Raw genomic sequence first — 23,646 nt, forward strand, 5'->3', positions numbered from 1 at the left:
GGTGGGATCAACCAGAAACATAACCCTGCTCTCATTGCCAGCACACACCAAATTCCAGCCAGCAAAGACCTTCCCTTGCTGGCACCTTGGCATGGGTCTGCAAGTTTCAGGCCACCAGGAGTGCCACCCTTGGCTTCAGATGTGCTTTTCCTGGGCTCTGCTGTCCCATGGAGGTAACCAAACCCCAAACTCTGCAGAAATTACTGGTTCCTCAAAAGCACTGGCCAGAAATTTCAGAGAGACTCAGACCCACCTGGAGGAATGGAAGGCATTAACATGGATGTATCAGTGATTGTGGCATACGGAGACATGGAAGATGAAGCAGGTGAGTCCCTGGTGGGTGAGGAATCATGACCAAGATTCTCCCAGTGGTGGGGATGTTGGTCCAACCCTGTCAAGTTGGAGATGGAGAGCAATGTGTCAATATCCAGGCTGATCTATCGAGGAAGGAGTAAGGAAACCAAGAATTTTTTGACACGTATTCAAAACACTTTTTTTCCCTATAAAACGAGACTTAATTTTTTTGGTCACCCTGAGATGTTGTGGATTTCCCTTCACTGGCCACTTTCCAGGTCAGACATGGCTCTGAGCATCTGTTTTAAAATGTCTCTGCTTCTTTTGGGAGATTTAAGCCAGAAGATTATTAAAATTGCCTTGTAATTGCCCAAATCACTCCATAATTCTTGACTCCATGGGTGCATTACTTTCAGATTCTTGTTGTACACGGCTGCTTTCAGGGACTTAATTTACAATACATCTGACAAACAAATTCATATCAGGTTTGTTTTCCCTAGAGACCTACATCTTCTGGGATGCAGGGCAAAGATCTGGTTTCTGTGAAATAAGAGATAATTAGTAATGTCATATTCCACAAGGGTGTGGTAGCCTCACAAAATTATCTTTTCAATTAATAAAAAGATGCAAACAGGGACAACTGAAGGCAAATCTCCCAACTAGCAAACCTGTTTTTCATACATGCATGTTTGGATTAATGTCTGGCCAGACTAAAGAGAATAATTTGGATTTTTGACTAATACTTTAAATTTTTAGTTGCAATTCTTAATTTGTATTTGCTAGGAATAGATAGAATTTGCTGGGAGATCAATAAACCAAGCATTAAACTCTTATTGATAACCTAATAAAGTGAAATACTGAAAATTTACAGGAAGAGGTGCCTGGTCATGAGTAATACAGAATATTTTTGGAACTCCCTTAAATCTGTGCTTCTAACCACAGTACTTTCAGTTGTTTGTATACACAGGTTTATCTGTAAAATTAAATTAGTCATAAAAATCCCCAAAACAAGAACAAAGAAAACTTGCATAAATGTATTCATGATTTTAATGCAAGAAGATATCAGTGACCTGCTTGGTTAGGCTCAACGATCTGATACAGCATTTTACAAGTGCAGTGTCTTTCTCAGGCCTTTTTTATCTGAGTAGCACACACAAAGTACTTGGCAATTTCCAGATATATAGAAAGTGACTTTATACAGTGAGACAGATATCAGACCCTTTTGGTTTCTTTGTTCTACAATTTCATTGTTTTAAATGTCTCTTATTCTGATTTCCTTGGATTAGTTTTCATTTCTCTGTTTCTCTTTGTATAATTCAAGCATTTTCAACCTGTCTTTTGAAAAGCGGTGGGCAAAATTAGCAATGCACACTCTATCACCAATATTCCCATGAATATAATGAGTGTTTTTTTCTTACTTATAGGTGCAAAAAGCAGTGAACAAAGAGGTGTCTAAGAAGAAATTCTTAGCAGGAGCATAGGACTTCAGATATCTTCTGTGAAAGAGGAATGAGAGTCATACCTTTTTTATTAATTTGTTGGGTTTTTGTTATTTTAGCTTTTTTTTAAATACTGATAGTACTTAGAAAGTCCTAGGCAATACTAAATATTGGTTTCTGAGGAAACCCAGTGCTGTTTTGTATTTTTACACATGCAGGCTGGATTTTTACAGTCTCCAGATTTTTATTCCACCTTCCTGAAAGTCCCAAGTTAGGAAAATGCACACACCTGGGGCTTCCTGACACCCTACAGTACAGCAGCTGTGTCTTTCTGTTGCACTCCCATTAAATGATATAAAGCTAAATAAGTATGTCCCACTAAATAAGTATTGGGTGGTTCCGTGTGCATTTGCTAGGGGGAATTTGAAGTACTATAAAGCAGATATGCATTACAGCCAAAGAAACTATAATCCCTCATAATTCCATAATGGAAGCCATAGATTTATAAGAACAAGGTCTCTCAGTTTTTCATGTTAGATTTCTTTTTAAATTTCTTTTCAAACTTAGCTGCAAGACACTACTGCAAAACAATGATAATTTCATCACACTAAATTCACTTCAACAAAAATAATACTTAATTGTGGCATTGATTGGTTTGTATTTTTAATAAGACAACCTGATGTTATCTAATTTCAATCTGTCTTCCAGTCTTTCCAAAGGGTTGATTAAACTGGCCTGTGAGTGCCATGTATAGACCCAGAGCAGCAAAGCAAGACACCCTTTTTCCTACCTTTTTGGGAAGAATAATTTTTGTGTAGATGAGGTGAGATGGCATCCAGGAGTGCTGCATTTATCAGGAATAACCACAGCAAGTCCCTGTTGGCACCCATCTTGTCAAGAGATCCCAGTAAAACTGAGATTTTATACTCTGCACTGCTAAAAACCGGGGCTCCCAAGGTCAGCCTGGCCCATGCTGTGTCTGATTTATTATGCAATATTTTTTATGATTACCTGATCTTTGCAGAAGGATTATATAGGAGTGGTAAAGTTTCCATTTCCTAGATAATTTGTATTACTGGGAAGAAAAGTAACTCTCTGCCAGCCAAAACCAGGATATTCCTTTATTATAAATTATCTTTAACCATATGTGCTGGCCCAGAGCTACCTTTGGAACCAGACTGGTGAATATATGTGTTTCTTTGCCTCAACCATCCCAGTTTTATTATTTTATTCTTAATAGGTAATTGCTTGATTATGCAGACTATAAGGTATTGCAGGATGAAGCAGCAAATTCACAGTAGATTTTCTGATAAATTCTTCAGCAGAGAGTCCTGGTCTCAAAAATGATTATATTTTAGTTCTCCATTTGAAACTGTAGGTTTGTTTCCCTGCTGTTTGTACATAAAAAACCCCATCATAAATGGGATTAAGTCAGGAATAAAAGGTAAATTCATGCCATTTTTTTAACATACCCTAAGAGGAACTCACCTGCAGGCCTCTGTTGAGCTTGCTCTGCTTTACCAGGATCTTCCCTCAATCTGCACCTGCGGTCCTCAGATGTGTCTGCCAGCAGGACTCCCTTCAACCCCTTCAATCACACAGTTTATAAAAAAGACAAGAAGGGTGAACTGAAATCAAAAGTCCTGTTGAGCTGGTTTCCTTGGTTGGTCTGTGTGAAGTTTTAACGGAGTTTAGGATGACTTGGGGGCACGACAAGTCCTGTCTGCTGGGGTCGTTTTATTGCATTCCTACTCTTTCTGCTCACCTGATGAGGAGAAATAGAGCTCATCTAGAAACAGGCCACTTGTTGGTCTGATATTCTTTTCATCACACCCCATCCAGGCTGTATCTCTCTGTTTATTTTGGCTACCAGACCAGCTACAACCAAACTGGAGTGGTTGGACATAACTCAATATTCTTGCTGGTGTGCTCCAACCCTCCTTGTGTAGAAAAGCACAGCTTGGGTCCAGAACAAGGGGAATAAAGAGTGCTCTTCCTGCAAAGGTTCACAGTGCTCAAATTGAGGAAAGAAAGACAAAAGGCCAGAGTCCAGAAACAGAATCAGAAGCTGTTAAAGCTGTTACTGAGAAGAGCAAACAAACTGGAGGACAATGGTAAATACAACCGATTGTACTCACATGTTAATAAAGAAATGGAAGCCTGAACATTGCTATTCACAGCTCCACTGCTCCTGACTGCCTGAAAAGAGCAAAAACAATGCCATGTGCTCAGTGGAGTAATCACACACTGTCATTGGGAGGGGCTCATGAGGTCAATCCTGCTTTAAGATTCATGAAAAATGAGCAAGACTTGTCTCAGTGGTGCCTGGTGGCAGGTTGGGAAGCAATGGGCATGAACTGAGGTACAATAAATGCAACATAAGGAAAGAGAATTCCACTGTGAGGCTGGACAAGCAGTGGAATAGGGTGCCCAGCAATTTTATAGATTCCTCAAGATATTATTCAAGATATTCACACCAACTGGACAGTCCTGATCAGCTTGTTTTCTTTGACCCTGCTTTGAGCAAGGAGATGGACTTGGGGGTCTCCAGATTGTCCAGCCATAGCTGCTTTGAGACACTGTGAACAGAAAATTTATGGATGATATCAAGGAGTTTCAGCAACAGAGAAGGACTAAATGTTCAATTTATCCGCAATAATAAAATCTGCTAGCAAGGTTCATGAAGACATGAACATTTCAGGCTACTTCCTGCATTTCTGGCACTTCCAGTAAGTGTTTTTTTAACTTATATGAGGACCTATGCCTTAATAACAGGCACCTTTGATTTGCAGAGGATAAAATTCCAATGTAATCTACAAAACATGCCTCAGATTATCTGTTCTATCTATTGCACACACAGAGATTACAGCAGCAGGAAGTTTTGTGAAAAACAGAGTAATATAAAAGTCCACAAAAAAAATGAGTTATGAGACTGCATTTCTGCTAGCAGATCAGACATATATATATATATATATCACATCAGGAATAAATGAAACTTTTGCCTTGGCTCTTGACTGCTGATTAGTGAGATAAAATGGGAACAAATTTGTCTTACTGTGATCAAAGGCCTTGAGACACAGGAAACTTAAAAGACATTTGTCTAAGAATATCAGCCTCAACTCTTGCAAGTGTTGGAGCAAGTGTTCAATAAATTATACTGTTATAGTTGGATTAAAAATCAAAATTTTTTTATGCAATTTCAATCAAAAATGAAGTAACTGTTGAATTTTTCAATCACAGTTGTCATTTTTAGTGGCTCTTAGAGCTGTTAAACACAACAGAAAGCTCTGCTGTGTTCATTGATCAATCATTTTCTTTCAGTTTAACAAAGGAGTAAGAAGACTTACAATAACACTTTGTGCTATAGATCCATGGACTGGTTTTCTGTCATATGCTTCTTGCAGGAGGGAGCTTGAACAAAATCATTCTCTCTGTATCTGCCTGGGAATGCTCTGCAGGACTTCAATTCCTGTATCTGTCCCTTTTCATTTTGTGTGGCACCAGATGGGCCATATCCCACCAGGGGAGCACCCAGCACTCAGACTTTTACTCTTAGTCTCCTTTGCTTTGTCCCCACAAAAGGAAAAATTTTCAGCTTTACGTTTAAGAAAGAGGCAAAAATAAATATCAGATGTTTTATGAAAAGCCATATTCAGGTGAAATCCATCTGTACACCACCCATGCCTGTGTCTGACATTTGGGGGTGTCCTGGGTTTCATGTCCTCAAAAGCCCTTGTATGAACAGACCTGCACTTCCCTTGGGACATGACACATGTGCATTCTTGTCACATAGTGAATGAATGTCCCCAACAGCCAGAATTTCCTGTATTTGAAGGATTTCTGGGAGACAGTGTGAGAATAACTTTGGTGGATGCTTCATGGTGGGCCATATCTGCTCCCACCTTAGTAACCCTGCAGCTGAATTCTTCCTACTGTGTTATTCCTGATCCTCAAACCTGGCTCTTGGCCTCCACCCCCTTTTTATACTCCTCTATTCAAATCACCCTCAGTTCATTGAAGTGTTTTTTAGCTGTAGTGTTCATTTAATGCCAGTTTCCCTTCTGAGTTTTACTGAGAGAAAAATCTCCTGACTGGGGGAGTCTGGGACAAGTGGCTCCTGGAGGAGGTGGTGTGAACACAGAAAGCAACTTGGCTCCAAGACTTCCAGCTCTCTTCAGTCTTCATCTGTTCACTTCTTGCCCTGCCCTTGCCTTTAGGCCAGCAGGAAGGAAATGATGCTGCCAGTTGCCAAGGGGAGTGGCTCCAGGAAAGTCAGATCTCCACATGCAAAAAGGCCTAAACGCAGGAAAAAACACTGGTGCTCAAAAGAGAGAATCCACCAGAGGTGTTGTGCTGCTGCTGGGGGCTTTGTGGTGGACATCTAAACCTAAGGGAAGTACAGAGGAAAGGAATATGCATTACTGTAGGGGGATACAGGATGGGTAAATGAAAGTGGTATAGAATGTAATCTTATCCCCTAAAGAGTTGCAGCTGAACCAATTACTAAAGATTAGGAGCAGGCCGGATGATAACAGGCCACACCTGTAGCAAATAAGAACAGTGTTATAAAAGAGTGGATTGGTAGGAACTGGAGTCAGATGGCTCCTGCAAGGACCAGGAATGGTCAGTGCTTAGAGGAGCTGCCTGTGAGAAACATCGAGGTACAAAACTCTGAGGATATGGAACCCTTGCACTATAATGATAATAGAACTCTTGATATACAAGGCAACACGTTTCTGTCTGTGTGAAAGATATTTTCAAAGCAGGAAACAGAGAAGGAATCAGTCGTTTAGCAACTCCATGGTAATTACTTCTCATCACTAATCTGTTTATAATCTCTTGCTCAACTTTTATGATACTTTAAAGCTGATACAAACTGATAAACTTCAAAGTCCTTCTCCAGAAAGATAAAACTGACCTTATATATGCCATTTTGTCTAAATGCTTTTACCTGTTCTTTTACCTTTTCAAGAATGTGTTTCTATGTTTGCCTTTAGCCAGCCTCATTATTTCTTCCTTTGTTCTCACAACTTGACAAGAATTACGCATTTCTGAAGCCTTTTAATGACTCATGAGCTTTGAAAATGTATTGGAAACTAATTCTTTGGCCACAATATTACATCTTTGTCAAAGATTTTTGTTCATCCTATATACCTCCCAAAAATTATCAAAATTAAAAAGAAGTCATCTTAAAGCAATATTCCCTTCTGCTTAAACACAGAAATGAAAAAAAAAAAAAAACCAAACCTAAATTAAACTGCTTTAAAAATAATAAACTGTATTTACTTGCAATGTTAGTGGATTAAAAAAACCCTTGTTACTAAATTTTGGTATGTATAGTGTTTAAGGACATTCAAAAACTAATACAGTAAGAATTCATTTTTGTAATATGACTGTGGTACCATGTCTCACAGTACTTGTGTTTCAAGTCTATTTATGTGCAGAGAAACACCTGTGGTCCTAAGGGAAAGAAAAAAAAACTACATTAAATTTACATAATATTCTTTATCCTAAAGGAGCCAATTGCACTAAAGGTCATGATTCCCAAACATTGTAAGTCCACATTTCTAGCCAAGAGTGGTTTTGATAATTTCCCCACTCAGCCCAGCTTCTGCAAAGTCTTCGCAGAAATTCCCTGGACAGCAGATGTCTACATGTGCTGCTCCATGCTTTGTGTCTTCCAGGAAGTTTTTCTTTTAAAGCTCAAAAACCAGGAAAAGCCCCAAAGAGCCATAATGGGCAGGATTACTGTTTTGTATTTTTCTGATCAAGGCCCCAGTAATTTATACCTTTTGTATAAAATATGCGTGCCTTGATTTGTCATTTAAAGTAGAACTAGATTTTTTTTTTGTATCTATCACAAGTCTTTAAACTTATTAATATTTTTACATTCTTCCTTGCACTAACCAAAGATCTAGAAGCATCAAGCAGTTTGTCTTAGGAATGTGCAGCTTTCATAATTAAAATCTGCACCAAAGAAAAATTACCAATGAACAAAAGAAATTTCTATCTGCAGTCCAGTACTCAGTGCAACACAGTCCAGTTTTCTGAGCTGCATGTTTTATTTTCTCTGAATCACACAGGTGGCAAGATAGAAAGCAAAGTGTAGTATGTGCCATTTCCTTTCACATTTTCCTTTTTTCCCACCTAACGGGGCAGATAATTTCTGCCAGTGTGCTTTTTATGGTGTGAGGGATGCGGTACATCTGACCATGTGAGGCAGCAGTATTTACTGAATGAGTGGGCAGTGACAACTGTGAATACACCTCACCTTACCCACACTTTGCAAGGCATTCTATAACAATTCATAGACAGGGAAAAGAGGTTAGTTAATTTTGCCACAGTAAAGGAAACCAGTTTTACACATATATTGCTGTATCAAATATTGCATGATGGCAAATATGCATTGACATTTAACTGTGAGCCAAGAGAAACCATTAAAATAAAATATTTGAATTAGCAAATGTTTAAATAAGTTATGTGCATAACTTTTCTACTATGATTAGTCTCCCACATTCTTTGTAAACCACGGGGGCAGCTAAGTGTTTGTCCTAACCTCTGCGTGATCAGGCCTCCAACACATTTCTGGAAATCCATCCTGAAGATATTTGCTGAACTACTCACTGCTCCAGTGAGGCTCTCAGTTTATGAATTTCACAATGATGGTGCATATTGAGGGCAAACATACCTCAGCCCCCACACTGGAAAACTCCCCCAAACCAAGCCAGACTGTGCCACACCCTCCTGCACAGCCTGGCACAGCCAGGGCATGGCCAAGCAGCAGGTTTTGTTCTTTTCTTCTTTTCTTTTTTTGTTCTTTTTTAACATTCAAAGTCAGAGATGAGGTCTGCCCAGTGGGCTCCACGCTGTGTTTGCTGTCATATAAATAACCAAAAATTTATGGCCCAGAATTTGGGTGCACCACAATTCACGGGCAGGCACTGGCTGCCCAAGGGCTCACAGCCTGCTGGAACAAACTGGCAAGATGTACTTGCCTAAGCCAGGCACTTCAGCAAACATCTCTTGGTTAGAGAAGGTGGATTTTGTATTGGTCTATTTATCTAAATACAATGGAAAGAACAAAAGGGGGAAAGGTGGTGGAGATACCTTAAAATAAGAGGATATAAAATATATTTTTATGGCTTTTATTGATATTCAGATACTCAAGCTCAACAAATATGGTCTCAGAACAGATCTGATCCACAGAAATGTTCAAAGTACTCTGAAAAAATTCTGCATTGTGTTTGCAAGTTAGAATTTCATACATCTCTTGCTCTTAGAATTTCATCCCAACTCCTGCTATATCCTTTCCTCATCCCTGACCTATGTGCTTTTCTTGAGGATTTCACTGTGCTGCAGCTCTGGCTTTGGTGTTTCCTGGTCCATGTGAATACAACAACACAATGAATCTACTCTGTCCTTCATAAGGATGGGTGAGTCATCCCTTCAAAAAGAAAAAGACAATAGCCATTGACTTATTCCGTTGTTCTCTTTGTAGCTGCCACCCTACACTGTAGCAAGATTGCTGCAGTTTTGAACCAAGAACTTGAGCTAAGAATAGTAAGAATGTGGGCTTTAACTGAAGAGACCAGAAATAAATGTCAGTACAACCCTTTTCAAATAAGATTTGGTGGAGCACTTCAGGGAGGCTTCGTTTAAAAAAGAAAATATGAAAGTAGATGCCATTTATAATTAATCATCATTTGCATTTACTAAGAGCACTTTAATGACTACGCTATTTGCCCTAAACTTAAGATTTTATATAGAACTGGAGACTTATTATACATAGCCAAGGAATGGTGAGGAGAACTTCAGACATTAATGCAAATATGACAGTGCAAATAAATACCTCTTTGCATTCATTGATATATTTTCTATTCATTTACCAGTATTTAATAGAGGGGGAAATTATAGAGTTATGTGGGGTTTCGCTGCAATTTTGTAGGTTGTGGTTGCATGATAACAGAAGGTCATCAGAAACCATTAGCTACTCCACTGACTTAAGTCACAAATATGAAACCCTTGTGTGTCATTAAATTCCATTCAGTTCAGTCCTCAGTCCATGTTATCTCCCAGTCCTCTTCCCCTTCAGGAGCCTTCCAATGAAAAATTTCCTCTGGCTGTGCTGCTATTACTTCATCACAGAGGTACACAAAAAGTCAAAGGCACTGAAGTCTGATCTAAGCTTTTTTCCCTTGGGAAGTTTTGAACACATTTCCAGCTCCCACTCCTCACATGGTCCAGACCCTTCCCCAGCTCTCTGCCCTTCTCTGGACACACTCCAGCACCTCAATGACATTTTGCAGTGAGGGGCCCAAAACTGCACCTGGGATTAGAGGCGCCACAGCAGTGCTGGCTCCCCGTACATGCCACATGATGGCACTCAGGATTAGGTGTTACAGGCACAGGGTGTTGTGCTGTGCTGACCTCACAGCAGATCTGGCTGTATTTTTCACTGGCAGAACCAAGATATCCATCTTGAGAAGAGGGATTTTATGGTTCATGTGCTGCGATTAAATAAGAGAGCCTATTATTGCAGGGTGCCAATCTGAGGGTTGTTAAACTTTCCCTGGTCTTTTGACTTCTTCAGTGTTGAGTTAGGTCAAGCCCACCTCTTTTCATGAAGTGAGCCTCCAGCAAGGAAAGCCAGTCAGGTTTGGATTTAATCTTGAATCATCAATGAAATTACTCAGTAATATAAAATTTCTCAAACCACCGAGCTACTCAGACAATGTGACCAGGTGTTTAGCAAGGTGTACATAATCTGGTATGGAATCACTTTCTTCATTTTCTGCTTCAAGAGAAACCCATCAGAGTGAGAGCAGTGACTGAGGGGAGCCCTCATCATGGTCTGAAGCTTCCTCCTGAGGGGAAGTGAGGGACAGCACCAACTCTGGTGGCCAGTGACAGGGCTCAAGGGCATGGCCTGAAGTTGTGTCAGGGGGGTTTAGGTTGGATTTAGGGAAAGGTTCTTCCCCAGAGGGTGCTGGCACTGCCCAGGCTCCCCAGGGAATGGGCACGGCCCTGAGGCTGCCAGAGCTCCAGGAGTTTGGGCAGCACTGCCAGGGTGGGATTGCTGGGGTGCCTGTGCAGGGACAGGAGCTGGACTCAATGATCCCTGTGGAGCCCTTCCATGTTCTGTGATTCTATGAACTGCCAAGGGCTGACAGCAAAAATTAAATTATGCACAGGAAACATCAGATGGAACAGCAGCTGAGTTCATGTTTTCCTGGATGACAAATGAATTCAGGTCTGGGAGAGATGAAAAGACCTGGTCATGCTTTATCCCTCATAGTGTTATGCCCCAAACCTTAAAAAATGCTGGAAAATATTATTCTAGATGAACAGATTTCTTGCACTCTAATATATCCAGGCACAGGTATATTAATACAACTTGTTTATAGAACCTAAACTGCAATTTCAACATTCAAGTTTTACCATTAAGAAAGCAAACAACACACAATTTAAAAATCATAAATTTCACTCCCCATAGAACTGCTGAGGGAGCATTTTTGTCATTTGGGGGTGACTGATGTGAAGTGGGATTAACAGGCATGAGTCAGAGAGCACATTCCTAATATTTATTCTAGAGCTTCTGGCAATCCAGCAGCATGGCTTCTTCCAGAATTCAATTGGCATTTAAAGATGCTGTCTGTCAAAGGAGACAGTTTTACTCAGACCCAAGTTCATCCATTATCTCAGGTTTCCAAAGCTGTATTGGGCCAGCAACAACAATCACACTTTCCAGGTCAGAGCTGGCCTCTCTCTTGGACCTTTGAAGACAGCCTTGGTAGCACCTGGAGGAATAGTCATAGGCCCTGCAGACCACCAGCTCACACTGCAGGTAAACCTCTGGGTTGCTCTGAATGAACTGGAAGGCGTTGAATTTAAACCTGAGGGTGTGTCTGAAGGGTGAGTAATACGTAGCATAGGTGGGATCTTTGGCACACCTAAAAAGAAACAAAAGAAACCCCTCTCATGAATACACACTGCAGTCAGTCATTTACATGCAATAAAACACATGACATGAAAAGTGATTTTTAGCATAATGAAAACAGTTCAGAAAGCTGCAAGTCGGAAAACCTAAATGCCTTTTTTTGGCATAATTCAACCACATTGCCTTTCCTCAGCCTGTCGTGTGTCTGATACCTGGTGTTTGTAGGATTCTGTGAAGGTAAATTAACCTTACCTGAGGCGTTTCACTATTACCTTATAATAATTAATATTTACAATAACTAATAATTAATAATTAGTATAAATTTTAATAACTTTTACTTTAATAATTAATAATAAAAATAAAAATAAACTAAACTATAATAATTGCAAAGTAATACTAATAATACTAATACTAATACTACTACTAATAATAATCCACTGTGAACTGGCCATAGCCACTTAGTCTAGTTATTTTAAGCTGTGGGGGTGTGTGTGTTATATTTTGGGTCAATCCATCTCCCTTTTCCCAGTAAACCCTGAATGCTCTTGTCCATTAATTAGTTAGAAGCTGTCATTAATGTGTGCTATATTCACACTATTCCATTAAATTAAAAAATAAAAATTAATAGGAGATACAGGAGCTTGAAGGCAGTGTTATCTGTAATTGTAATTCATAAGAACTCACCCATTCTCGATTATAGGATAGGATTTTGTTGTAAAATTGTGGCGAGTGGGAGATGCCACACAAGTGTCCAGAAATAACTCCAGAGATGGGTCAGAGCTGTGCAGGGAAGCTTCCAGGAACAAATTCTGGTTGATGCCAACACGGTAGGGTGAGTCATACACTGGCCTCAAGAAGCTTGAGGAGTCATAAAATGTGAGGTTTACATTGTATCTCTCATACTGAGTTTCGTTGACTTCAAAATTGTCATCTGCGACGTACATCGTTTTTGCCCAGGTGTTCTGGAGCATCTTGCAGTTGACATGCAAGAGAAGATTTCTATTTCTTGTGATTAATGTACCAGAAGAGGACCCTCTAATAATGTTAGAATAGCTGATTGTGTCGTTGTTTCCCTGTTTGGCACATAAAATATAAAATTAATTCATATATTCAGGTACCCTACTATACATTCTGAACTTTGCTGAACGTCCTTACAGCAATGTGCACTGTAAAAACATTATTTCCCAGAAAGTCTGATGTTGAAAAGTCTGAGTCTAGTAATTTCTGTTCTCAAGATAAGAATCTGTAATCTTCATGTGATATTCAGTGCCCACAATTTTGACCTAGAAAACTACTCACAATCAATGCAGAATAACAGAATTAAATACAACCTGTACAACATTAAGTACGTGAAGGTTCAAGTCCAGCACATTATTTAAACTGAAATCTGGCTATAACATCATTAGTCATGTTTAGTGAAAGCTTTGAAACCTTTATAGCTATCACACTCAACCTGGGACCTTGAAAATGCCAAGTATTTGTATCCTTCCACAGCTTATTCCTTTGGAGATGGATAAGGGGTTGTAAGGGAATGATCTGTTAGCAGAGGCAGGAAATGCAAGTGCAAATATCCTTCAGGAGAGAGGGAGACAACCCACAGTCACCAGGACACTTCCAGTCCCTGCAGGTCCCAATTTGTGCTGGTTTTCAAAGCAAATTCTCCGGTTTGAATTTTCATATCCTCCCGTTTTTGCCCACTTTGTTGAAACGTTCAGCCCTACCTCTCTGACAGTGCCACAGCGAGTGTACGGAATGTCGAATGACACGGAATTTGATGTGATGTTGGGTCTGCAAGTGGGGTCATTCAGGGTCAGGTTCCAAGCAGAGTAGCCGTGGTACTGGAGGAAGTATCTGCTCACAACCACGTGCATGTAGTCTGGCAAACACAGCAGTGCTAGTGGATGGCAAAGAAAATATGTTACAAGCTCAGTGAAGTGACCAAAAAAGGTTGTAAGCAGTGGATTAAATAAACACCATCTTTTGCAGAAGCAGCTGATATGGCAGAAGGAGTTGAGAATCCAAACCATGGACTCGAACCTCCACAAAAACGCCACAGAGCTAATTTAATTTTTACATATCTAATTTAAAACACTAACAAGATTGACAACCAGCGAACTAGAAAATAATTGAAAAAGCATGTTTCTGCTTTAAAGATGAACTTACTGGTGCTGTCATCAGCAGGAGTGGAGTGATAGTTGGCCTGAAACCCTCTGTACGTGTATCGGGAGTTGCTGTGGAAGCGGACGCTCAGCAGGTTGGAGGACGATGTGTACGTGGGGTAATAACCAGAACAAATCTTGCCAAGGAGAGGAGAGCTGTGCAGGGGCCCATCGTAGATTTCCACATAGTCAGAGAGGCATCTGCCACCTTCCATCCTGGCAAGCAACATAACTATTTAGTTTTATGATTTGTTTTTGTGTTCTTTGGTTTTTGTTTGCTTGTTGGTTTGGGTTTTTAGTCAGATTAGGTCTTTGTAGCAGAAGAATACACTTGATTGGTCTGACTTCAAATCTTTGGAACAGAATGTACAGCCTCCAATTTCTGTCTCAGTAGATACTAACCATGTTTTTGACTAAAAATGAACACATTTTCCCTCTCCAGATATACTAAAAGCTTTGATGAAGATCCTTGAAATCAAGTACATCTTTGCTTAGTAAGTCCAAGTTGTCAGTTCTGTATATTCACCTTCCCAAGTAATAAATTCTTACTTACTGAATATCTGTAAATACAAGCGTGACACGGAAGTTGCTTTCTACTTGTATTTCCCACACACAGTCAGCATTGTTTGGATAATTTCTGGGGTAAAATGGGCTCTGTAAGGTACCAGATGAAGAGAAGAGCGAGCCACCACAAGAATAATCTTCTGCAGAGAAAAATACAAGAGGAAAAAGATATTTATGCACCTTTAGGGTTGTGTTTGGAGTACATCTGTGTGAAGTTTATATCTAAACGTAGAGATAGTGACTTCTATCAGCTTCAGGGGCCTCCATTAGGTTCATATACATCTGAAAGCAGGTTAGGAGATGCTAACCATGCTGAATAGATTTTATAATGCTTATCTGCAGTGCCTGCACTAGCAGGACACAAATATTTTCCACACCACTGGACAGTTTTGAGGCTGGAATTGTGGAGATCAGCTGTTCCTAGAAAGAGGAACCCCCTATTACAATTGCTAATGACCAAAGGGAGGAAGAAAAAAATAAAATAATTTTGTTTTAAAAGGAAAAAAGTTGATAAATATCCAATTCATAAACTTACTCAAGTCCTCCAAACCTACCTGGAGTTGCTGATGCAGTAGAAGTAATAGGAGCTGTAGGGAGAGAGCAGCAGGTGATAAGAAATACAAAATACACTCAGTATTTTGCCTAAGAGAAACAGTCCTGTGGGGGTCACCCCTCCCCAGAAGGGCTCCTGAAGGGACACAGCAACACCAGACCCACAATCACTGCCTGGACACACGGTGGGTCCCTGTGTGGCTCCAAGCCCTCCCTCTCCACCCACCAGCCCAGGGTGCAGCCGGTGTTCTGCACGTCCAACAGCTCCCACCAAGGCAGGGCCTTGATCTCCTCTGTTAATGGATGGGAGGATGGAGTAGACCCTCAGCATGTTTGGGACCCCCAGCCTGTTTGGGACCCTCAGCACATTTGGGACCCTCAGCATGTTTGTGGTGACACCAAACTGGGAGGAGGGCATGGTCAAGCAGAAAGTGCAGCTGCCATTCAGAGGGGGCCTGGCATTGCAGACAGAGCAGCAGCCAGCCTCAGCTGCCAAAAGGAGTTCTCTGCACTGTGGCTGAACACATCAGCTCTCTTTACTTTGGAAAAACAAGAGGTAGCCTTTGGCCTCTGCAGCAATGAGTGTGCCTGGGCTGAGCAGCTCTTCTGCCTACAGCACAGAACAGGAAAATTGATGATAGCTCGGTGGCAGCACTGGGGGAGGTGGAGAGAGTCCCATTCCTGCCCACCAGGCAAAGAAACCGTGTCTGGCAGCAGCTTCATGGCCATCCTCCCCTGAAAACCACCCCTGAGCCAGGATGCCTCGAAGTGGGACCAGAGTGTCTGGATGCACACAAGGCATTGAGAACCACCAGAAGCTCTTTGTGATTGAGCTTGAGCCCCTGCCCTGGCGAGGATTAAAGGACAGTTCAGGTCTTACCCACGGTGGCATTGAAGGCAAGAAATGAGGAGTAGTAGGCGTGGAAGCCCCTCCTGGTGACGCTGCCGTCGCTGCGGAACAGGACGGTGAGCTGGTTCCCAGAGGAGTTGAAGACACGGTGGTCGTTCCAGCAAACACGGCCCAGGAGCCAGCTCTGGGTTGAGCCTCCATCAAACACCTCGATGGCATCGAAGGTACAGCTGCTGCCCTCCAGCCTGCAGGGAGGAGATGTGGCCTCAGCTCTCCTCGCAGAGAGCAGCATGTGGGAAAGGCATTTTGTGCTGTTCTTGTGAGCCACAGAAGGCCTCCTGAAGATAAGGAAAGCCCCGGATCTCTCTGGAGGAAGACACCAAGGTTGTCACCTGTTGGAACCCAGGAAATTCCTCTGGCTGCCCTGGAGGGCTCAAGCCCCTGCCCAGGGTGCTCAGAGACCCTGGCACAGAGCCCAAGACCCCTGTGCCTTTGATTTAGCCCTTGGAAAAAACAATTACCAACCTTATATGAAGAATTACAAGCCACAAAAGTTTAAGTAGAATGACAGTGAATTTATCATGGGGTGAAAAATAGATTTTTGGGGTTTTTAGAATGGGGGTTCAGGGAGCAAGATGGAGGAATCTGGGCATGTCCAGCCTTTCTCCTCCTTCTTCTTGGCCTCCATCTTCTGCTGTGATGGTGGCACTTTTGGATTGGTTTAGAGTAGAAGCTCACTGTCTAACATAGGTGATAGGTATTGGGAAGTAATTGTAAACATTGTACAAGTAGTTTTTAATACAAAAAGATACCAGTGCCCCTGGGGGCAGGCAGAGTGCCTCTGACTGTCCTGCTGAGTGGACCTCAGCAGGTCAGGAGAAAAAATTTTGTAGATAAGATACAATAAACAACCTTGAGACCAAGAAATGAAGAGCTCTGACTCCTTCTTTGACCGCCAGGCTGGGAAAAGAGACTTTCTAACACATCTTGGGGTCACTCTGAACAGCTAGAGAAGCTGAGAGTCACCATGACAATGTGATGAAAGGGGAAAAGTTAAAAGATACAGATTCTAGCTGGCTCACAGAATGACGTGGCTTCTTGTTCAGCTATTGAGAACTTTGTTTCTTTCTTATGACCAATGGGCAGTGAATGTGTCCATTAAGTGAATATAAATATCTTGAAAAACTATAAAAGCAACATGTTGCTATAATAAATCTCTCTTATACACCCTTCTGATGGAGTCTTGGTGCTTTGCGCCGTGCCGCGCTCTGTAGCGACAGCAGCAGGCACAAAATCCCCAAGGATTTTTCCTGGGGAAGACAGTGAGAACCTCAAAGGAGAAAACAATTCTTATCTCTAGTCGCTGCTCCTGTTTTTGCACATGTGGAATGTGTTATGGAAATTGTTTACCAAAAGTGATTTGGTTAAATGAACACGGGTGAAAGTTGTTTTGAGTGATTAGCCAAATCACTCAAAGCTGTGTCCTGGCTGTCTCAGACAGTCATGGGTTTTTCTTTAGTATTCTTTAGTATAGTATCTCCTTAGTATAATACCTTTAGTAGTATAGTATCTTTAGTATCTCTTTAGTTACAATATAGTATTAGTGTAATAAAGTACAGTTTTAATAAAGCAATTGTTCAGCATTCTGAATCACGGAGTCAGAGCACATTATTCCCTGGCTGGGGGATCGCCTGTTTCTACTATAAGAGGAGGATCTGTCTGAGCACAGCTGCAGGGTGCAGCAGCCCCATTCCCACCTCACCCCAGTGCTGGGGCAGAGGCTGCCAAGGTCCCACAGTGGGGACAAAGCCACCCCAGAGCCTGGCTGGACTCACTCCACATCTGTAAACCGGAGCTGGATCCTGCGGGCCGGGTCCCACAGCCAGATGCGCCACACGCAGTAGGAGTTGTCGGGGTAGGAGTTGGGGTATCCCGGGCTCTGGAGGGTGCCAGACAATCCCTGCAGTAAGCCACCACAGGAGAAGTTCCCTGAGGAAAAGAGCAGAGCCCAGGCAAGGGCAGAGAGGTCTTATCCCACTGCCAGAATCCATCAGAGAAGGACACGGCCCCACCAAGGAGGCTCTGGCACAGCCCCACAGAGACCCTCCCTGCCAGGCACCCCAAAACCTCACCCCTGCATCCCCCCAGCCCAGCTCATACAGTGACCCAGGTCCATGGGGTTGGCTGTCCAGTGGGACACCTGGGGAAGGAGAAAATCAGACCCCTTAACTCCTCTGGACCTAAATGTGGTCAGTGACAGAGGGGAAGTTGAGCTGGAGGCACCCGGTGCTACAGGAAGAAATCAGCAGGGTTCACTCCCAGCATTTTTCCTAAGAGATAAAACCTGGTGGGAATCAACCCTCTCCAGAAGCCAGGCTCTTTCCAGGGGTGCCCCACATGGACACAAACTGAAACACAGGGGATTTCCTCTGAACATCAGGAGACACTTTTCCCCTGCAAGGGTGACTGAGCACAGACACAGTTTACCCACAGAGGTGGCAAATAGCCAAAAGCTCTCTGGATATGGTCTTGGGAAGCCAGCTCTGGCTGATCCTGCTTTTAGCCAGGGGGTAGGACCAGATGTACTCCAGAGATCCCTTCCAACCTCATCATCCTGTGGTTCTGTGATGCTTCATGGAGGGCAGAAGCCAGTCCAACCCCACAGCTGCTCTGGACGTACCTGTTGTATTCCATGGCGTGGGGAACATCAGTCTGGAGACAGTTGGTGCTGCAGGGAGAGAGCAGCAGGTGAGCAAGCAGTGTTTTGCCCAAGAGGATCATCCTTCTGGGAGTCCCCCCTCTCCAATGGGATCCCCACTGAACCCCAATGAAAGCCAAACCCCACAGTCAGCACTGCAGTGTGGCAGGACTGAGATGGCTGCAGTGCCAACTGCACCAGCACTTGCCCAAGGGCATCCCTTCTGCAGCACCATGAAGACCAGTGCCAAACATCTCCCACAAAAGAAGTGTCTGCTCAGTCCCAAATGATCCCAAGCAATCCCACATCTCCCTGAATGTTAGGGACATTAGCCAGGATCTGTGAGTGCAGCTTATACAGAGCATCCCAGAGAAAGAAAACCCCATGGAAAACCCATATATGAACAGAAATCTCTGGTTACCTGTTGTTGGAGTCACTGTCATTCCTGAGTCTGGAAGGAGAAAATCAGAGGATGTGAGGCACTAGAACTGCTTGGCTTGCCCTACGTGTATTTAATTTCATGGAAAATTATGGAGGGACCCACAGGGAGGATGGCCTGACTAAAAACCATCCCTCTCCTCACACCCTGCTCTGTGCAGGAGTGATGCCCAAACTCCAGCTTTCCCAGCTACAGTCTGCAAACATGAGATTGATGCTCCCTCTGAAATCAGGCACGTGGACCCACAACCTGCTGCTGCCCTGAGCACGGAGCAAGGGCTGGGCAGCCTTCATCCCACCTCCATCCAGACTGATTTTCTTCAGGAAAATGGCACCAAAACACAGACACCCACCTGAGCAGACGACAGAAGCATCTCCGTGGTAACAGGAGCCGTACAGGTATTCGTAGGGGCAGTGCCACAGGAAGCTCTCATCGCCCGTGCAGTTCATCTCGGTGAACACGTAGGAGTACGAGTCGCTTGGAGGGAAGGGGTACATGACTGCCAGAGGGAAGCCACAGCCCAGCTGCCTGCACACCACCTGGGCGTCCTGCATGTCCCACAGGTAGCCACACACCTTCTCCCAGAGGCCAAAGTAGTAGATCTCCACATTGCCCGCGCACCCGTTGGGGCCGCCGCTCAGCCTCAGGTGGATCTCTTGGGGAGACACAAACCCCTCAGTCAGGCCACTGGTGCTCTGGCTCCAGGGAATGACATCCCACAGCCTCCCTGGGCATGGCTGCATCCACCTGCAGCGCAGCCCATGGCTGGAAGGCCCTGCTCAGCTCCCACGCTGTGGGATGGAGAGGTTGGGGCAGGCACGTCGCATCCCTCTGCCCTTCTGTCACAGGGCTGTGACAAGAGCCATGGCAGACAGACTCACCATCAGCGATGATTGGAACTGTGGAGGAGAACAAGCAGAGGAAAAAAACACACAGAGAGCAAGAGAATTAGGGCAAAATTCTTTGGGAGTTGTGAGTGCTTTCTACCCTTCCTCTAGTGAGTGAAGATCCCACTGAAGGGCACAAGTGACAGAAGACCTTTTTCATTCTAACAAGGAGGCTGGTTGCTGGAAGGCAAAGCCATCCCCAAATTCCACCCTCCCAGATAATTTACTTTTCATGTACATTCCCCATCCCCACCCTAAAGAAAATGCGAGCTTTTAAATCATTTTTATTTCTTCCAAACCATAAATACTGTGACAAAACCATAAATCTATCACTATTATATAAAGTAACAATCTGATAAATTCTACTTACTAGTCGTGGACTCAGTTGTTGTGGGAGGTCCTGTTGTCACTAGAGAAGAAAAAGATAAGATGGCAGATGTGAAGGTCAACAAGGCAAATTTAACATGAAACTTCCTCACACCCTGTTTCAGTCTGGAGCAATTTGCAGCCAACAAACTTGAGATGCAGGAGATTTCTGTCGATTTTAGTCAACCTCAGCAGTGTTTTCTCCCATGAACCATCAACAGTCGTTGTGAGCCCAGCAGAACCTGCAAGTGGCCCAGGGAGTGCCTTGAAGTGGGACCAGTTTTCTCAGGTCCCCCAGCCCCTGAGCTGGAAGAGAGGGACAGGGAGCAGAATGAATCCCCCATAATCCAGGAGGAAACCTGTAACCACTTGGATATTCACAGATCTGTGGGGATCCACTCAAGGGAGCTGGGGGGACTCAGCCTGCAGGAAAGAAGGCTCAGGGGGGACCTTATTGCTCCCCACAGCTACACTGAAAGGAGCTGGCAGCCAGCTGGGGTCAGTCCCTTCTCCCCCATAACAGGGCATAGCCTCAAGCCAGACTGGAGATAAGGGGAAACCTCCTCCTGGAAAGAACAGGCTGCCCAAGGAGTGGCCATCCCTTGAGGGGATCTAAATGACATGCAAATGTGGCACATGCAGACATGGAAATGTGTGGGGCTGCTGGGTTCATGGTTGAACTGATGATCTTAAAGGTCCTTTTCAGCTGGAACAATGCTTCCATTCTGTCTGCTGGTTTCACCTGACCTGATCAGGAGGTGATGGCTCTGCTACTGATATGAGAATAGGCTGTGAAAAACTGCCTCCTTCTCCAAATCAAGCAATGAAAACCTCAACAGAAATGAAGATAAAATATCTGGGGAGGTGGTCAGAACAAGGCCAGTGATAAAGGAGGCTGCACATCTCATTATTTTCATCGGGCAAAGCTGCAGGTTAAAAGGGAGTCTCCAGAAGCTCCCTGTCCCAGGTTCTGCTGACATTCCCACCACATCTAAGCTCCCTCTCATTCCCTTCCACCCCCAGCACCACTCATTCCACCACAACCAGGCTGCTGGTTTCTCTAGCTGGGTCAAAGAAGGTTTTCCCTGCCAGGGCTGATGGAAAGCCTCCAGGTGGCACCAAGAGATCAGAGGTGTCCTGCAGGACAGGGCTCTGGCACGCCCAGAAAGGTGATTGATCTCTGTCCCGGTGCTTTTGGACTGGGTCACAGATCTGTCACTATTATATAAAATAACAATCAGATCAATTCTACTTACTAGTCGTGGACTCAGTTGTTGTGGGAGGTCTTGTTGTCACTAGAGAAGAAAAAGATAAGATGGCAGATGTGAAGGTCAACAAGGCAAATTTAACATGCAACTTCCTCACACCCTGTTTCAGTCTGGAGCAATTTGCAGCCAACAAACTTGAGATGCAGGAGATTTCTGTCGATTTTAGTCAACCTCAGCAGTGTTTTCTCCCATGAACCATCAACAGTCTTTTGTTGAGCCCAGCAGAACCTGCACGTGGCCCAGGGAGTGCCTTGAAGTGGGACCAGTTTTCTCAGCTCCCCCAGCCCCTGAGCTGGAAGAGAGGGACAGGGAGCAGAATGAATCCCCCATAATCCAGGAGGAAACCTGTAACCACTTGGATATTCACAGATCTGTGGGGCTGGATGTCTTTTTACACCTGAAAGTGGAAGGGGTGGAAAGACAGCAGCTGTGGCAACACTATTTGATGTTTTTCCATCCCTGCATAGAGGACACCGCAGCAGCTGCTGAAAAAGAAAGGTTTTGTCTCTGCCAGCACCCTGCTCAGCCATGAGGTCTCACCTGGAAAGGGGAAAAGTGGTTTTAGAACAGGAAAATCCTATTTCACCCTGTTTGAAATATCCCCCCTCCCATCAGACCCACCAATATTTGCATTGGTCCCCAAAGGGGTGGAAGTGGGTGGGCAGATCATTGACTCTGCAACCAAATTAAATTACACTCCTAACAGGAATTAGTCTCTGGGAAATTAGACTAACAAAAATTACCATTATAATTTCCATTATCATCTAATCAAATACAAACCCCACTGTTTGTACACCTCACCCTCATTAAAATAAACATGTATATAGTCCAGAAAATACTTATTAGTCTTTAAATCCATTGTTCCAATATAAAGGATAGGAAAATGTTATAATTGACTTTGCAGTATATTCATTTTAATTTCCTTTACTAGGCTCTTTACAAAAAATGATGGGAAAAAAATTAAATTTATTAAGCAGTTTTGATAACATTGATTTGCTCAGCTCATAGGTTTGACCTGCTCATGGTTTTCAAAAGAGCTGAGCCATGCTGGTAAATCTTCTTTTACCATTAAATCCCAACGTTAGCCCAAGGTGAAAGAAAGCTACAAAGGTGATTGGAAGTGAGGCTCTTTACCTGCATCCACCTGAATGTGAAGAATTACCATCAGCACCCAGGGCAAGATCCTGGTGGCAGCCATCTCCTTGGAGCTGCTGGAGCAGGAGGAGAGCAGAATTTATAGGCAGAGTCCCCAGAGGGTGCAGCTCAGCAGCCCAACCTCTCCTTTCTGTAGCTCAATATCGCATTCCCCTCTGCTCTCACTTCCCCAGCTTCCATCCCCACATGTTTGATTTGTAAACCAATATTTACAGCTTCCTGGTTCTACAGCAGGACAACACCTGGCATCTGATCCAGGGAAAGCAGAGATCAAAAGGGGCTGCAGTAGCTGCTGTTTTTCCATCCCATCCCTCCTTGGCTGGGGAGTTCTCCTGCTGTCACTTATGTAACCTGTCCCTTTACTTGAACTGTAACTGATCCAAAGCTGCTTTTTAGGCTGTTGCAAAATGTGCTTTTCTTTTTGTGACTGAACACAAAAGTGTGGAAGGGTGGGACTAGAGTGGGAAATAACCCTTTGTACCCTGTCCTAGAAGATGTCACAAAAACCATGCAGTAAAAGTGAGTGCAATCTTCTTTTTCTGTTCATCCCTCAGTGTGCTCTGTCCTCACCAGGGCAGCAAGAGTCAGGATGTTTAAGCTCTGCAAGTTCATCCAAAGTAATTTTTTGACTTTTGACACAAACCCAAGCCAAACTTCAGTGGTCTTACACTGATCATTGTTGAACTGCACAAAACCTTCCCAGAGAACAAGGGCTCTAAGTCTGGGGATAGGGGCAAATAGAGAAAACAAGTGAAAATTCACCCCAAATTCTCTATTTCTGAAGCTCTTAAGAGCTTGGAGAACTCTTTACACAATTGTCCCCTGAGATTTACAACAGATTTAAGGTAATAGAAAAGTAAGGGCACCCAATGGAACTTGAAATGGATTTTTACAAAGATAAAGTATCTCAGGTCATGATGAAGTTTCAGTGGATACAAGTGCTCATCAAGGAACCCACATTTGCACAGCAAATTTGGCAATATTTGAACACTATTAAAACCTGAGAATCACAGAGCTACTTAGCCTGGAAGAGCCCCT

The 23,646-nt window shown here is 43.3% G+C and overlaps 1 protein-coding gene across 1 annotated transcript; it reads right to left on the minus strand.

Moving 5' to 3' along the window:
* Positions 1-11,113: 11,113 nt before the first annotated feature.
* LOC129123482 (scavenger receptor cysteine-rich domain-containing protein DMBT1-like) lies at positions 11,114-23,226 on the minus strand. The gene is made up of 16 exons (XM_077183560.1): positions 22,851-23,226; positions 22,588-22,664; positions 21,442-21,480; positions 20,190-20,228; positions 19,814-19,831; positions 19,285-19,587; positions 18,915-18,944; positions 18,476-18,523; positions 17,631-17,784; positions 15,826-16,040; positions 14,948-14,980; positions 14,383-14,533; positions 13,834-14,045; positions 13,392-13,564; positions 12,355-12,743; positions 11,114-11,683 (listed from the first exon to the last, which is right to left on the minus strand). The coding sequence occupies exons 1-16, from the start codon at positions 22,910-22,912 to the stop codon at positions 11,404-11,406; spliced, it is 2,223 nt and encodes a 740-aa protein (XP_077039675.1). The 5' UTR covers positions 22,913-23,226; the 3' UTR covers positions 11,114-11,403.
* Positions 23,227-23,646: the final 420 nt, after the last annotated feature.

The sequence above is a fragment of the Agelaius phoeniceus genome, chromosome 9, assembly GCF_051311805.1.
Source record: "Agelaius phoeniceus isolate bAgePho1 chromosome 9, bAgePho1.hap1, whole genome shotgun sequence".
Lineage (NCBI taxonomy): Eukaryota > Metazoa > Chordata > Aves > Passeriformes > Icteridae > Agelaius > Agelaius phoeniceus.